Genomic DNA, 16,256 nt, shown 5'->3' with positions numbered 1-16,256 from the left:
TGCATATCTCCTTGTAAAGCTTAAAAATGTCTCTCATATTTTTAAAATCTCTTAATTTTCAAAAAACTAGAATTGAGAATAAAGGTAAATATTGTCCTTTTGTTAAGGTAGGAATACTCTGGGTTGGTAATTGTAGTGCAATACCTCTCGTGTGGAAAGCACGCTCGTTTCTCTACGACTTCTACTGCCTGTAAGAAGAGAACGTGATGGTTCCTCCACAGTCTCCACAGATATGCGGCTCAGGCTGCCTAAACAGTCAAGTCACTGCAAATACAAAATAACATTAGCATAGGTTGGCCATGTGACTTAACAGGGATATGTCGAGGTTTGGATTTCACCTCATGCAGATACAGTGTTCAATCAAACAGGTAAAATGCAATATTCATCTCTCCAACTCCAACCATCCTTTGAATTTTCCTCCAAAACGAGGGTGGTTGTACTTTGCAGGGAGCCTTGGCATTAAAAGAAAGCAAGAAAAAAAAGAAAGAAAAAAAAAAAAGGCCAGCCTGAGCCCTTCATTTGTTATCCCAAGTGTTTACAGAGGCAGCAGTTCTGTTTAGTGGTCCTTTATTCCCAAGTGGCAGTGATGACTCATAAGCCTCCTGTTCCTTAAAAAGTAAACTCTGGATTATTCATAGTTTCTCGTAGTGCTGTGGTTTTAACACGGAGTAAACACATCTGTGTGAAAACCACTGGAAGCGCCACAGATTTTCATTGATCTTCGTAAAAACAAAGTCTCAAAGGCTATTTCCCAGTCGGTGTGAGTTAAAGTCCCCTGCTCCTCCACTGCAGAGCTGAAACATCCTGAGCACCTCTTTTAAAAACCACTGCGATCGGTCAGTTAGGCATCTATTTCCCAAAAGCGATAAGTCTTTCATTTTTTTTATTTACTCCCAACGTCCGTCGCCCGGAAACAACTGGCTGTCCCAGAAATCGTCTATGGGCGTGTGTCTGTTGTGTGAGAGGTGTTTCCTGTGAGCGCTGCAGTGTGTGGGTGCGGGGGAAAGTGTTTGTCAGTCCATCTCCAGGTCCATCAGTTTGTTGCGTGAGCGGGGAGTGTGTGTGGTGTTGCGGCAGCAGCACTGGGCACAAACCAGACCCAGGACCAGAGAGAAGAGTCCCACACCTGGAGATACACGAGAAGGTTAAAAAACGGAGAAGACACCAACTCGACTAATGCTACTTGTAATAACTTCTACTGCTGTGATTCCCACTGTCACTACAACTGCTGGAAAAACAACATGTGTAACCATATAATTCCTGTTACTACTCTATCTGGTACTGCCATGAGGCTTTTTCACTGCAGGAACCTTTTTAGGAAGAATCTAAATTTAGTCCCTCAGCTTTTTGGCCCTGTATAGTCCCTGCTCTGCGGGTAGTACTTCTGGATGGCTCATGAGCCATTGGGATATGTTGGACAAAAACAAACCATGCAGTTCATACAGTAAAAAAAAAAAGAAGAAAAAAGGACTGCATGGAGCCAGAATCAATATTAGGATGAGGGATGGACAATTCTTGTGGTTAATTAATGGTAAAAACAACTCCCCTAAAAATAGCAACATTGGAAGAGAGAGAGAGGCTAAACAAGAAAGAGCACCAATATCTACAACAGCAAATCATAAAGAACAATTATTGTTTCTTCATGTTTGAAAATTGTCTTTTTCAAAATTTTTAATCAGTAGTTGCAGTATATTCACAATTGTTGGGATATGGTGTAAAATATGTAAAAGGGTGTTTTAGTTTGGAGCTCACTGATTGATTTGCAGCCTTTAATAGCGCAAACAGATCAGTTACAACTTGTTTCTCAAAAATGTGATGTCCCTAATAACATAAAGGTGCATTAATACTAACTGCAGTAAAACTCTGTGCTCCAGACTTCACCTCTGCACTTCCTGTCTCCATGTCCTGTCTGTTCATACACTAGCTTGAGCTGATGCAGAGATCCTCTCATCTTCAGTTTATGTGGCTTCTTAGTAGAAAAATATTTCTATTTGAGGGCTGTAGTACTACTAAAGTTAGTACTACTGACACCACAGAAGCCCAAGATTAATTATTAATAGCAACTTGGGATGTCTCCAGCAACATCCGTCTCAGTGCCAATTAAAGCATATTTTATTGATTGTCACTGGCTATAATAAGCTTGATCAAATACAGATTATTATCTTATTTAAATCCACTGTGCATTGGCAATGCCAGCTTGTCATTCAGGTGTCCTAAATAAGCAGGAGCTCAGCACTGTCAGCCAGTGAATGTCAGATCAGCACGAAGGAGTAATTATATAGTCTTGCCAGCAGTGTCAGTGAAGATATCCTCACTGATAAGAGCATCAGAGACCCAAGTGAAAAAACCTCTTCTTTATTTTACTCTGTTTCTGTTATTGCTATTGGCTGAGAACTGTATTTAAAACTCAATGCTCTTTCAACATTACATCAACTAGCCTGCGAAAATAGGCTGTAATAGTTTGTCATTCCCCATCAAAAAGCAATAGAAGATAATATATAGATGAGTAAAAGAAAGTGTAAAAGGAAAGCTGCTTTTATTCTCTTAGTGCTTAGAGCTGCTCACCTGTCAGACATGTATAAATGCTGAATCACACTTGTTGTTTATTATATTATATTGAACAGGATCTGGAATTTAGATATTTGAGGGCTGTCCTGATTTAGGGTTTTTATAATATTCATAAATCCCTAAATAGTTAAAAAGCTAGAAGAAAAATAATGATTAGACAAGGGCTAAAGCTACAACCTGGAAATACAAGAATCAATCAACAGCTTTCATTTGAGAGTGTATGATGGTCATATTACCTATTGAGGCTGATACACCGTACAAGAGAGGTAACTTTAGGGACTCCCACACTGGAGAAGGAGAGAGAAACAGAGCATTGGTGTTTAATATGAGCAAATATTGTAATACATTCAATCACGGCACAGACACAGCACTGGATTTATGTGTCCGCCACAAGGCAGACATTAGTCATCGTCATGTTTAAGTGTGTAAATGTTAACATAATTATTACACAGAGAAACAGAGCCACACAAACACACACAAACACACACACACACTTCTCACCGGCAAATCTGACAGTGAGGAAGATTCGAGATGACGTCAGCTCTCCAGCTTGAGTCCAGGCTCCCGTTGAGGCCGACAGGTACCAGGGAGTGGCAACACAGTGATACTCTCCACTGTCACTGGAAGCCACACAACACATAAAACACACAGTCACACAATGCAGCTGAGCTTTTGGTTGTCATCACCTTTAAAATCATGTCAATTAAATGCATCATACAATAAAAAGAAAACATTAGTTCACAACAGAGCGAATATGTTCACCCATGTCCACACACTCACCTGTCCTGAGTGCCGTGAATGTTCAGCATGTAGGTGTGTGTGTCATCGCGCTCTATTGAAATATCGCTGGATGAGTTGCGATCTTCTTTCTTCACCACACCGAAACGGTCCACGCTGGCCAGCTGGGTCGTCGTTGCTCCGCCACGCAGCCGGGTAAAAAACCAACGCACCTCATACGCCAGATCATCTGAAAGAGACACACAGAACAGATGGAGATAGAGTTTAGTAAGGTTGTAATATGTTTATGTTGAAGCTTTGTGGTTAGTAAAGGTAAGGGGATTCCTGTGGACATTTTTTGACCACAGTATTTGTGTTTCATAATCTTCTACAGCAGGGATGTCAAACATGCGGCCCGTGGGCCAGATCCGGCCCGCCGAGGTGTCTAATCCGGCCCATTATTCTTATTCCTCCCTTCCTTCCTTTCTGTCTTCTTTTTCTTCCTTCCTTCCTGTCTTCTTTTTCTTCCTTCCTGTCTTATTTTCCTTCCTTCCTTCCTTCCTACTCTTCCTTCTTTTCCTTACTTTCTTCCTTCTATCTGTCCTTCCTTACTTCGTTCCTTCCTTCCTTCCTGTCTACTCTTCCTTCTCCTCCTTCTTTTCCTTACTTTCTTCCTTCCATCTCTCCATCTCTCCTTCCTTCCTTCCTTCCATCTTTTTAATGATCTGGCCACCGTGAGATTAAATTGGGCATTATGTGGCCCTTGAATGAAAATGAGTTTGACACCCATGTTCTACAGGTTTCAAAAGTAAAAAGATTGTCTTAATTGTCTTTACAAGTGTTTTCAGAGGCAGGAAATTCATCCAACGTGTTTGTTAGGCCTCAAGAATAAACTACATTAGTGTTTAGAGTCGAGGTGCTTTCAGACAGCGCCGAGGGCCGAGGAGAGGCGGTTCGGCTGCCGCTCCCGTGATCGCACACTCTATTTTAAGTTACAACCGCTCCATTTAGCAGCGTGGTGATATTATACTAGGTGGATAGCAGCAGCCTGCGGTACAGTCTGCAGGCTGGTGGGATCGAAGGTAGCTGGGTGCATCTGCGGCTGTGTTGCGCCCTGCTGCCAGACTGTGGCTTCGCTGTGTGAGAAAGCTCCATCAGGGTTTCTCACAAAAACATTGGAAAAGTTTGTTTACCACAAAACTCCACAGATAACATTTAAATCTAATTTTCACATCATTTCAGACAGTGACATAATGCAAGATAAAGTTTAGAAGCTACTTTAAGTTCAGTGATCTGCTGAGTTGATGAATTGCTAATGATGATTTACACAGTATGAGCAAAGACTCTAAGATGCTAAATAACTGACTTTTAACAACCTCAAAATACTGTCATAGCTAAAACTAAAATGCATAATGATGCTCACATGTGGGATATTAGAACCATATTAAAAAAAGTTACCTAGTATATTATGTAAAATGAGGAATTGAGTGTGTTATTTTTATATTACTTAATTTCCTGCTACCTCCCTGACCCCTTAATTTCACAATGGTGACTACAGACAGGGAAAAAACAAAAAGTAGATAGAAACAGTCTAAGATCAACTCCATTATCAGCCATTAAAACACACATACACACACACATACACATCCACGCAAACACAGGCTGTTTCTTTGCTCATGGTAAGATAAAAATAAATAAATAAATAAATACAGAGATGGACGCACATAGCATAAAAAGAAGGATTGTGATAACAAAAGGAAAGAAAACAGGGACAAGAGAGAATTTGTGATAATAGATGTAATCTTTGGAAAGGGGGGTGAGTGAGCTAATTATTTCCAAGATCAAGATGTTGATAGAGAGATAGAGAGAGAGAGAGAGAGGGAGAGAGAGGAATAGACAGGCAGAGATAGAGAGAGAGACAGACAGAAGCACAAACTAGTCATTAGTCTGTCAGGAAGAGAGGGACTATTAGCACTGTACCTCCTACACACACACACGCGCACACACACACATACACACAATAAAAACCCCATGGAGCCTTAGTCATCCTCTGTCATTTAGGAGACAAATAGAGGATAGAGATGAAAAACATAAAGAGAACATTTGCGAACGACAACGTGGAGAGAAGAAGAAGAAGAAGAAAAAAAAAAGACAAATGATGATGAAAACAATTATGGAGAGGAGAAGAAAAAAAAAAAAAAAGCAGGCGAGAGTGAGAGATGGAGAAATGAGGAGGAGGAGGAAAGAAGAGAGTGGAGCGAATATAATGAAGAGAAAGACTGAAGAGGAGAGGAGTGAACTCACCCAGAGCAGAGTAATGAATCACATCTCAATTTCTCTCTCCCTCTCTTCCCTAATGGTTTTAATATTCAAGTGCTACATCATTAAAAATCAGTGGTAGTACTAGCAGCATTGGCAGCAGTAGCCTAGTAATAACTCTGGCCTTGGAGTCCCTTGGTCTTAATATTGATCATTACCTGCTAACTCCAGAGCTAGATACAGTATCTTTACACCTAGTGGCCAGGTGTTCATTCAGGATATTCATGCACTCTCAAACGCTGCTTTTAGTAACCTTCCCTCAAGCTCTACTGACAGGTCAAAATCTCCCCCTTTAAAACACATTTCAGTGGAGAAGAAAAGGGTCTAGTAATTTAAAAAACAGCAAGTTATTGAGAACATTTACGCTCCCTGAAGGATAAACCTTTATTTTGAAGACATCAGCTTTTCTATCTTGCTACCTCAGGGCCAAATTTGGAAGTTTTCATCCCACTACTTGCTAAGGAAGTATTATAAGTATAGGGCTTTAACTACCTATTGTTTTAATTATCGATTCATCTGACAATTATTTTTTACACCAACTGAAATACCTGTCATGATTTCTCAGAGCCAAAGATGATGGATTCATAGGTCATGACTTCCAAAAATCCAAAGATACCGACTTAGACTATCATGCATGATGCAATAAAAGCTCTTATTCCTCATATTGGACAAGCTGCAACCAATACATTTGCATTTTTCCTTTTTTCACATTAAATCTGTGCTTAATATTAATAAACTGGAGTAAATTATAACAAACAATAATGTGTGATCGACATGTAAATTAATCTGAATTGCACTTGTAATTACATTTGTGAATATTTGTATTAAATGCATAACTAACTATAAGCATCAGCTCCTCATCTAAAGTACAAAACATAAAAAGTATGACCAGCAAGAATGCCTCCGCCTTCACTGATGGCTACGATGATGATGGTGGTGGTGATGAAGATGCATTAGGACAGCGTAGAAAGGGGCCACTATTTATTTTTTTATTTTTTTGCACTAAGACAAATACAGTATAGCCGAGTGGGAGGAAACAGGAGGTGACACTGAGAGAGGGGGTGAATGGGTCGAATGACCACACACACACACACACACACACACATACACACACATACACACACCCTCCAGACTTGCTGACCACAATCAACTGATGAGTAAAATTCTGACAATGAGAGAGAGGGCCAACGTGCCCTGTTAACTTCCTGAAGAAAGCCCACATGGTTCCTCACAGCAACATCAAGGCTCTGAAGCTCTTTAGGGAACCCAATAAATATCAAGTACTAGTTGTGCTATATAAAAGGTTTACACAAGGCTAAGGGTTGCTGATACTGATTCATGTTTTCAGTCTCTTTATAATAAGAAGGGTAATAACTTAACATTAAAAATTCTAAAATGCTCTACTGGGGCTCTTAACAGTCATAACAGTATAAAATTACATTTAAAACACATCACTATTACTGATTTGAATGGGGGGGGGGGTTAAAGCATGTTCTGCTATTACCACTTGTGGCCAAAGTGGGCGCTGCAGTAGGCTCAATTAAGAGACAGTATGAAACACACTTTAACTAGTGACATGATATTAGGGGGGGGGGGGGTAAGGGTCATTAACAGTGATTATGGACTGTGATGTACCGAATCCACACGGAGCCATCTTCACTGCTGATGGAAACACTATGACAAGCCATTTTTAACGACCAACTCTGACAATGCATTTAGGGTGAAAAATACGTGTTTGGGGTTGTTTTCTTGTCCAACATATTGTCCACATTTTGTCAATTGAGGACAACAGTAAAACTAGACCTGTCCATTAGTCAGGGACCCCATCAGTACATGAACAGTAAAAGAGAACAAGTGGGACAGGTGACTCATGAGCAAGGTGAAGGATGGTTATGTTAAGAATGATGATCTCTTGCGGTGTGGACTCAAGTAATGGAAGGGACGGAGTTTGCTGAAATGTAAAATATAACTCTGAATTGACTGTCCACCTTAGTAAACCCTACAAATCATTACTGTTCTCAAATTAGACAGATTCTGCTCATCATCACACAGGTTAGTTACTGTATTGCATAACTTGTCCATATACTGTATGACCATGAAACAGTTTTAAACCCTAAACTTATGAAATTCATCCAAAAAGATTCAATCTAATTCCACAACACAATGCCAGTATGTTGCCATGGTAATAGCAACATCATTAAAAAGAGGTTTGATGGGACAAAAACAACATGAGCAGTCTGATCAGAAAGGTCATAAACTGCTGATTCAACAAACTTATTTAGAAGAGAGAACAAAGAAGAATGATGAATTGATCAAACTTTGAGCTTCTGTATTGAAGGTAGTTGTACGAAGTGTTTTCTTGAGTGATGAGGGATTGGTGGCAACATGTCAGGTGTGCTCACCTTCAGTTGTACCTCCAAATAAAGTTGTTTAGATAACCTGGATGAACTGCTTGTGTTTTTTCCTCTAATGATCCTAGATCTCAGTAATTACTTAAGTGAGCACAAAATGATCATGACTGACAGAAATGATGGTCGCTCGAGACTTCAAAAAACAAAGCCAATCTATATAAAAGTCTAGTGCATAGGAAGAGAGACTTACACTGTGCAAAGCTTTCCTTTGAAGGTAAAGTTGCATTCTCATTTAAATATTTGTTTGAATGTGAGTGAGAATAAATGACATTATTGTTACGACAACACATTTACATATATTTACTTGAGGGGAGATGTTTTCTGACAACAGGATGTATCACACCTATTTAAATCCTGTATATATATATAAAACCACTGACTGGATTCTTATACAACCACATCAGTTAAAAACGGCTCTGCTGACAGTCAAAAGATATGCGTTTTTCTGACGTTCTGATAACACAAGGTTAGTGTCTGACATTGCTGTTAATGATCAAAGACACATTTTGCATAATTCCACAGGACTGATGCGTGAACTTGGGTTGCTCCTTTCAGCGACGACACCAATATTCGAGGAACGGAGCTATAATTAGAAAGCCTCTGCTTTCTCGCAGTTAGCCTCCATCCTTTACTTTCTTTGTTCTTGACGGCGGAGAGGACGGAGAAGGAGGGAGCGCAGACGGAGGGGAGGGGAAGAGGATTTGAAATACTTAGTGACTGAGGAGATTATTTTGTTTATCACATTGCCGTAAATCAACAGCAAAAAAAAAAAAAAAAAAAAAAAGGCTCTCGGCAATGTGAACACATCTCAAGCTGTGTCTTTAGAAAGCGTGTGGTATAACCAGAGACACCTCCACCTCCTCTCCTCATGGGAGGTGCTATACAGTATGAACCATGTGATCCCCCACCAGCAGCGTGACACACAGCCTCTTACCCACAGCTGTTCCTCTGATGAATGCAGACTCTTGCCGTTGCCCGATACGGACCTTTCCTTTCAAACCCCCTATATGAACTCACTGACTCCCATCCTATGCAACATGATAAGCTATAGGCTCTCTTTACACTGCTATGCTATACAGTGAGTGAACAGAAAGTGTGTGTATGTGTTACAACAGCAGGTGTGACAGTCTTTCAAAAAAAATGGTATGTTTATTTTTTTATATGTAGACATGAAAAGCCTTTTAGTGAATGAATATGATATATGAACACTCCGGTCATAGGAATGAATCCCTTGTCTACATTATGACAGTTAACATCACCTCCCAAAAAGGACCTCAGTATGCTGGGAAGGAAAGGAAATACTTGTCGGATCAAACAGTGGTTCAAACTTTTCTTCACACAGCTACTTCCGTTTTATAAAAAATGCGTTCAACTGAGTACAACGCTACGAATGCCTTCAAGGAGAGACTGTGAATGTGTGAGTCATTATCCTCATTTCTACGATTGACACACAAAAGACAGACAGTGCATTCTTGAAGAGAGATCAGGGAGGTAGCAGGGATGCATTCAGGAGAAGGATTATGATGGAAGGCTTTTCTCCCTACAGGTATAAAAGGAACAGGTGTGAAGGGAACACATTTACCTTTAATCATGGTCAGACACAAACATGTTGTTTCAAGCATACTGAACAACTTAACAAGCTTCCAAACGCACAATTAAGCACAGTCTTGCCTATATAACAGTGCTTTCAGAGACATCAGTACAAGCTGGCAGTTAGTAAAAATTTACATTGTTTTCTGGTTTGATGAAGTGTTCAGAGTAATACAACAAGGGACAGGATGGTGGAGGAGATCTATACTAATGACTTCAAGAGGAGTCAGCTGTTTTTTCTGAGTCCATTATGACTGAATGGACGCCTTGGAACAGGCAGGCAGGTTTCAGCCACTCGAGGCCACTGATGTTCAACAAGATACAGCTTGCTGTCGCTTACTGTAGGATTGGTTTGGGATTCATTAAGGTAAAATGTTGTTGATCACCTAACCACCTTCAAGTTGTGGTTACTGTCCATCTAGGAGGAAAACACGAGTTCAATTAAGTGGAAAAGGCATTTGGCAATGACTTGTTAGAGAACATTGCATAAACTTGATCAGAGAATTGAGCAAATGGTCCATAAAACGCAACAAACAAAGAAAAAAGATTCTCAAACCATTACACTCAAACCATTCTGTTACATGTTGAGTTGAGTGATTTCAATGTGAGAAATCTCTGATCATCACACACCCCCCGCCCCCCATTTAAAGAATTGTATGCCTTTTTCTAAATTCAAATATGGATTCAAGAATTTGTAACAGCTGAAATCCAATATAATGCCTTGTGATGTTGAAAAGAGACCTCAAATTAAAGAATTAGAGGATAACCAAAGTAACACTGATCTGTTACTCAATGCTTTCCCTCTTTCCTAACCTGTCTGTGGCTCTCAGTTTCACCTACTTTTTTACTCAAAACTTAAATCTTCTAAATCACAAATGTGTAGGCTAAATAATTTCCTTAAACTGGTGGGCGATTTTTATCAAACGTTACTCTAACAGGAGTAAATAGTGCATTTGTTGGAGACTATTTTCAACAGCGGATTAATACACATTTGGTGTACTAGTGAGTCAGCTCATTCATGTATTTATAATTTTTTAGGACATCAATGGAGGTGTATGGAGATGAAAAACACATGTTAAGCTTTACTATTTGTTAGCAGCATCAATCAATTGCTGTTTTTTTGTCTTTTTCTAGGATTTGTTGCCAACGTATCAGTCAAGCTCGTAACGCTGGTTACACAGCACAGTTATGGTGAAACGAGTATGTTCAGCGACACTAACAAAATCAGCTGGCGGGCGTAATTAACTGAGCTGTCAGCTGACAGATTTAGCCTGTCAGAACTTCGCCAACTATGGTAGCTTCATTAGTAATAACACAGTTTTAGGCAGTGCACCAGCTTCAATAAGCAGGAAGAGGGGCTGGGGGGTTGGAGGGGTGGGGGGGGGGTCTATTCTGGTGATTGAGAAACTACTGTGCATCTCTAATAGAATATCTGGCTCCTGTCTGAGCTAATAAAACTAAAATGGCTGTCTGTGGAAATGAAGACAGTCTGATTGGATTTCTCTGGATTAATCCCTAGAGGAGAGTCCAAGGCTTAAAACTGCCTGAAATACACACACAGCCACACAAAAGACTGACAATTACCACCAGTGCTTCTAATGAAACTGTGTGTGTTCTCTGCTCCATAAAGCAGGACAGCACTGGTAGAGTGGAATACTAAACACTATAAAAACACTATTTAGCCTCACTGAAACAAAGCTACTGGGGAGCAAAGTTTCCCTCGTTACTCGCTGCATATTTAATAAGAGCCTCAGTTCATAAATAGAGATTTCACTTGATATTTGGCATGTTTTACTCGCAGAAGCCTTTTAAGCAAATGGCCGCTGAGTTACACTGATATTTAGATTGCTGATATGCAAATAGTAAATTTGATTTCTTTAAAAAACTAACACTTAAGCTCGTCCCCTCAGATTGAATCATTGTCAGGGTGCAATAACCGACAAAGATCATTTCATTAGTAAGAGTTCAAATGTTGCTTTAGTCTTTTCCAGAGTGTGATGATTCAAAGTGTTATTTGGGGGAGGAAGCAGTAATATTCTAGCATGTGTGGAAATGTATCTCTGCTAAATTAAATATCACTTGCTGCTACAATTTCTAAATTGTAATAGTCCTACAAATGAACATTTACATTCCCATTTTGGTTTTAAATCTCAGTAGCATGAAGAAATTCATCGAGTCTGCTTGATGTAATAATTAACAGACTGTGGCGTATTGATGAATGTTAATATGAATGCTGATTTGGCGTTTAAATCTGTACTTCCCTTTGCTTTCCACCCTGTTTCTCACACATGATTCTGTTATTCTGTACTGTAACTTCCTACTAAACTAGATCAATTCACTATATGTCATGCAATCAGTTATTTACAGACATTAAAGTAACAATCTAAAAAATCTCTCTTTACTGACACCATATGGCCTTAAGCTGTAACTACAGGTGTGTTTTTTTGACCTCATTTGACCTCACTCCTAGATAACCAAACAGTGTTGCTGTGAGACGTCATGCTAGTACAAGTGAAGAGTGAGTCTGTTGCGTTAGATGTGCCTGCCCTCTCTCAGGTGGATCAACCACTGGGTGATAGGAAACGTGTTACTAACTGAACCGCTTGTGATTTGAACACACAGCGGGGGAAGTCACCACTGCCACCTGGTTCCTAATAATCCTAATAGTGTAAATCTAACAGCTGTCCTCAGCGGCCAATAGGCTCAATCACCATGACATTACCTCATTATTTGAACCCTTTAAAAATCAGTCAAACCCTGTCTTAGCAACCTGTGACACTCGGGTTTCTCTTGTTAAATGTCTCCATTGACTACCACCATAAACCTAAAAAACACAAAAACCTCCTCCTGTGTAACATGTTTTATCTTTGCACATTGAAAACCATCATTTCTAAGGATTCCTGTGAAGCTGCTCCACTTCCTGTTTAACTGGAGGACCTAATGGAGTGAAAATGATAGCACTTCTTTGCCATTTATGACTATCTGCTCAACATTTTGTGTTTTACTGTCACCCTGTTGTCACACTGTTCTCTCTCTCCTCTTCCACTCAAAATTCACACTTTTATACCCCACTTGGCTACCCATTCGCTCTAGTTTTTATCTACAGTACAGTATGAATATCCAGAGTTTGCTACCGTTTGATGCTTTGAGTCAAGAGTCTTCTTTCTCGTTTGCAGAACACCTGAATTTCTTTTCAGTCACCCCAAGGCCATTGAATATTAAAACAGATTTCTGACAACAAATGAATAAATTACTACTGAATTACTTACATGAAACTTTTATCTGAGAGTTATTTCACATCTCGGTACTTTTGAAACTCTCAAGTGAGGTGAATGAATAACAAAGAGCTGCATTTATCCCACTATAACTTGAAGAATGATTACTTAAATTATATTTGGCATCCAAGTTACTGAAAGGATGTAACTGAAAACACTGATATTGTCCAAATAATATAAAAGATGAATGGAATCTAGCAACAACATGAGTGTGGAAGGTACATGGCACATTTTAGGCTCAAATTCAGCTGCCATGTTGCATCAAGGTTTTCCATCACTACCTGGCTTTTACAGTTATATGTTAGCTAATAAGGTAAGATTTAAAAAGTACACACATTTTGTTAATGTGAATGGGCCTGAGGTCATTCAAAGCTGCTTCAAATCAATACAAGCTTTGACAAAGTAACTCCTAGATTATACATCTTGTTAAACAATTTGAAGAAATGTGCAGATAAAAGAAAGGTCTAAAAGCTGAGTATTTGTTGTGTAGCTTACATTCTTGGGAAAAGACTGTTTTGAGCCTGGATGTGTGGGTTTTGAGGCAGCCTCCCAGATGGATGAAAACAGTTTGTAACCAGGGTGGGTAATCCTCTTTGTGGATGTTATGATCCTTTCTTTTCTTAGATGCCATGAATTGCTGGTAGCTCCTGATGCAACCTGGTGGGATTTTTGGACTAACAATGTTGCTACAGTAAAGTTGTAAAAAGTTCTATAGCCCCACTATTAACCACATATGCTGTCACAAACCTGAATTGACAGTTAATGAATTGATTCAGTTTAAGCCGTTAAAGGGGTGAGAATCATTTAGTCTTTCAGTCATCCTCTCTCCTCACCAATTCATATTCTGTGCTGTCAATCCTCTCTTTATCGCCCCTCGCCCCTCACCCCTCTTCAACAACTCTCCTCATTCTTTCTCTCGCCACTTTGGGAGAATTCGCTGCCATCCTCTCCTCGCCTCTCTGTTTTGGGAACTTTGCAAGCTGTTCTCGCCCCACTCTTCCTCCATTTAGTGCCTCCTCTATTCACTTCCCTTCCACTCTTGCTCATTTTAACAATCTGTTTAGCTCCCTCCTCTTTCGCCCCCCATTCACTCCCACCTTCTCTCCATCTCCCCATCTATTCTTTCTCTACCTCGTTCTGTCTCCCCGGCCGGCTAACAGAGCGTGAGATTGGCTAATTAACGGCTGCCTGTCGGCCCGGCAAAGACAGCTGGGTAATTTGGAGAGAGAGTGGAGAGGAGGGAGAGAGGAGAAACAGAGGAGGAAATGAGGAGTAGAGGAGCCAAAAGAGGGGAGAAGGATATATCATTATATTTATTGAACGGAGCTATTTTTAAAGTTACAATTTACATTACCATGTGTAAATCACGTGTTTGGCCAATACAACAAAATCCTGTGTCCATGTTGAAAAAGTGATGTTCTACTCATTAAAATGGATGAATGTTGTTTGCTTAACTTTCATGGCAGACGTTATTGAGAGACCTACTCAGGATGGGAAAGCCTGCTTGAATAAAAGATAGGAGCCTGGGATATGATCAAACAGGCAAAACTGGTCAAGATCCATATAAAATATCAGCTAATAATAGGATATTTGACATTAGCTTCACATGAATTGGATTAAATTGCTTAAAGCTGCATTTCCTTAGCCGCTTGGGTGCATTGGAACAAGCCAAACACAACATTTCCATATTATGACCGTATAAAGTTGTTACAGCCAATGTGTTAGCCAACTGTTCAGTCTATTTCACATCCTAAAAAAAAAAAGGGCCGACTTTAGCCTTCATCTGGAGCCATGTTTCTGTCCAATAGCTCTTCTCTGTGCTCTGTTTTTGAGAAATTTCTGACTTAAGCTGCTAAATACCTCTCTATGTTCCCCTGTTAGTCTCTAATCTTTGTCCGCTGATGCTGTTCAGTTAGTGTCGAGTTTGTTTATCAGAGCTTTTTCTTCTGGGTATGAGATTAATGAGAGCTCTGACACCAAACAAATGTGCCGTAAATACATCTGACAATCAAAAATACTAGGACTAATGTTTTATATTTGTGGCAGAGGACAGTTCAGTACAACTAGGATTAAATTTTGGGATTTGAAATGACAGAATTTACCAGGAAATCTTGCCAATTCTCCTTTATTCTGGGGAAAAAATGCCTGCAGGTTTTAAGCACGTGTGTACTTGTCTGCATCTATGTGTGCCTACAAACTGCCTTTATCAGTTTAGCTACAATTCATTTAGAGATTTTGTCAACTACTCTACATATAAATGAAATCGTTTTTATGGCAAAAAAGAACTACATTCCTAATTTACATCACACACAATATACTGATAAAGGTATTTGAGAACAGGGTGTTTTTGTAAATGTGCATTAACATGATCACTGGTTGAATTTAGCACCATTTTTTTTTCTACAGTGAATCTGAATCATATTATCTCAAATCGAGCTTGATTTCTCACATTTTTTATAAGCCTGATGCCTTCTTTGGAGGCTGAAAAGAGACAGTATGTGTCTGTCTGTGAACCACTGATGTACAAAGCTTGATTTTTTCCCCAGGAGGAAAAGAGTGGTATGCAGTTACTTTAACAAAAGAATTTCAGAGCAGTAAAAAAAACAACGATATGTTGAAAAGACCCAAACTGTCACCATTTCAGCGGCGGTGGCAGTTCAAAACGGGGGAGAAAAATATCTCTAATGGTGATGTAATCTCAACACCGCTGATTTGAGGACAAGTATGCAAGTGTCTCGCAAACACACACACACACACACACATCTATGACAGGAATAACATGCCAGTCATTCCAGTGGTAATGAATGCTGTGTGTCTGCATGCAGCAGCACGCTGAGATAACACATCAAAGAAAAACAGCAACACAGAGGCAAAAAGATGGAGACTCATCCATGCATCATGCTTATGTGTCATCACCATCAGCTTAAATAGTGATTGATAATTAAAAGAAATTGCACAAGTCTTATTTAATTTGATAATGGCACATCACAGAGGATGGTTCTCTTGTTTGATCAGGATATCAGCTTTAAATTTAACTCTAATGTGATCACAAAACAGGGGAAAATATCCAGTCATCACTAATGGACATACTGTTGCATTGTAGTGAAATCTGTCTGTCTGTGAAATCTGATACATGGGCTGTTGTAGGACCTGAGTTGAGCTGTGTTCAAACTATATCTGTATAATACAAGAGTGGATCCAAGTGAACTCCATCAGCTCTGATCAGGTGGTGTGTTATAATTATCTCAGAAAAAACTACATGTATTGATGCTCTTTTTGAGCCGCTGCTGGCGTAGCATCATACTGCTGCTGCTCTCCGTTTGGGTCAAATTGGGTCAACCGCTATTTGGAATGGGTTTAATTATCCTCGGGTCTG

The 16,256-nt window shown here is 39.7% G+C and overlaps 1 protein-coding gene across 2 annotated transcripts in view; it reads right to left on the bottom strand.

Moving 5' to 3' along the window:
- Window positions 1-883: 883 nt before the first annotated feature.
- ptgfrnb (prostaglandin F2 receptor inhibitor b) overlaps window positions 884-16,256 on the bottom strand; it is a 62,460-nt gene continuing 47,087 nt past the window's right edge. For both annotated transcript variants that reach the window (XM_053314557.1, XM_053314558.1), the window contains exons 12-15: window positions 3,349-3,535; window positions 3,070-3,188; window positions 2,805-2,855; window positions 884-1,126 (exon numbers count right to left, since the gene is read on the bottom strand). In XM_053314557.1, coding sequence (XP_053170532.1) covers window positions 1,014-1,126; window positions 2,805-2,855; window positions 3,070-3,188; window positions 3,349-3,535 — 470 coding nt within the window. In that variant the 3' untranslated portion in view covers window positions 884-1,013. The remainder of the gene's footprint in view (window positions 1,127-2,804; window positions 2,856-3,069; window positions 3,189-3,348; window positions 3,536-16,256) is intronic.

This window comes from Scomber japonicus, chromosome 24 (genome assembly GCF_027409825.1).
Source record: "Scomber japonicus isolate fScoJap1 chromosome 24, fScoJap1.pri, whole genome shotgun sequence".
In the NCBI taxonomy this organism is placed as follows: domain Eukaryota; kingdom Metazoa; phylum Chordata; class Actinopteri; order Scombriformes; family Scombridae; genus Scomber; species Scomber japonicus.
Note: the sequence above shows the minus strand (reverse complement) of the source record. Positions and strands in the feature narration are given on the sequence as shown.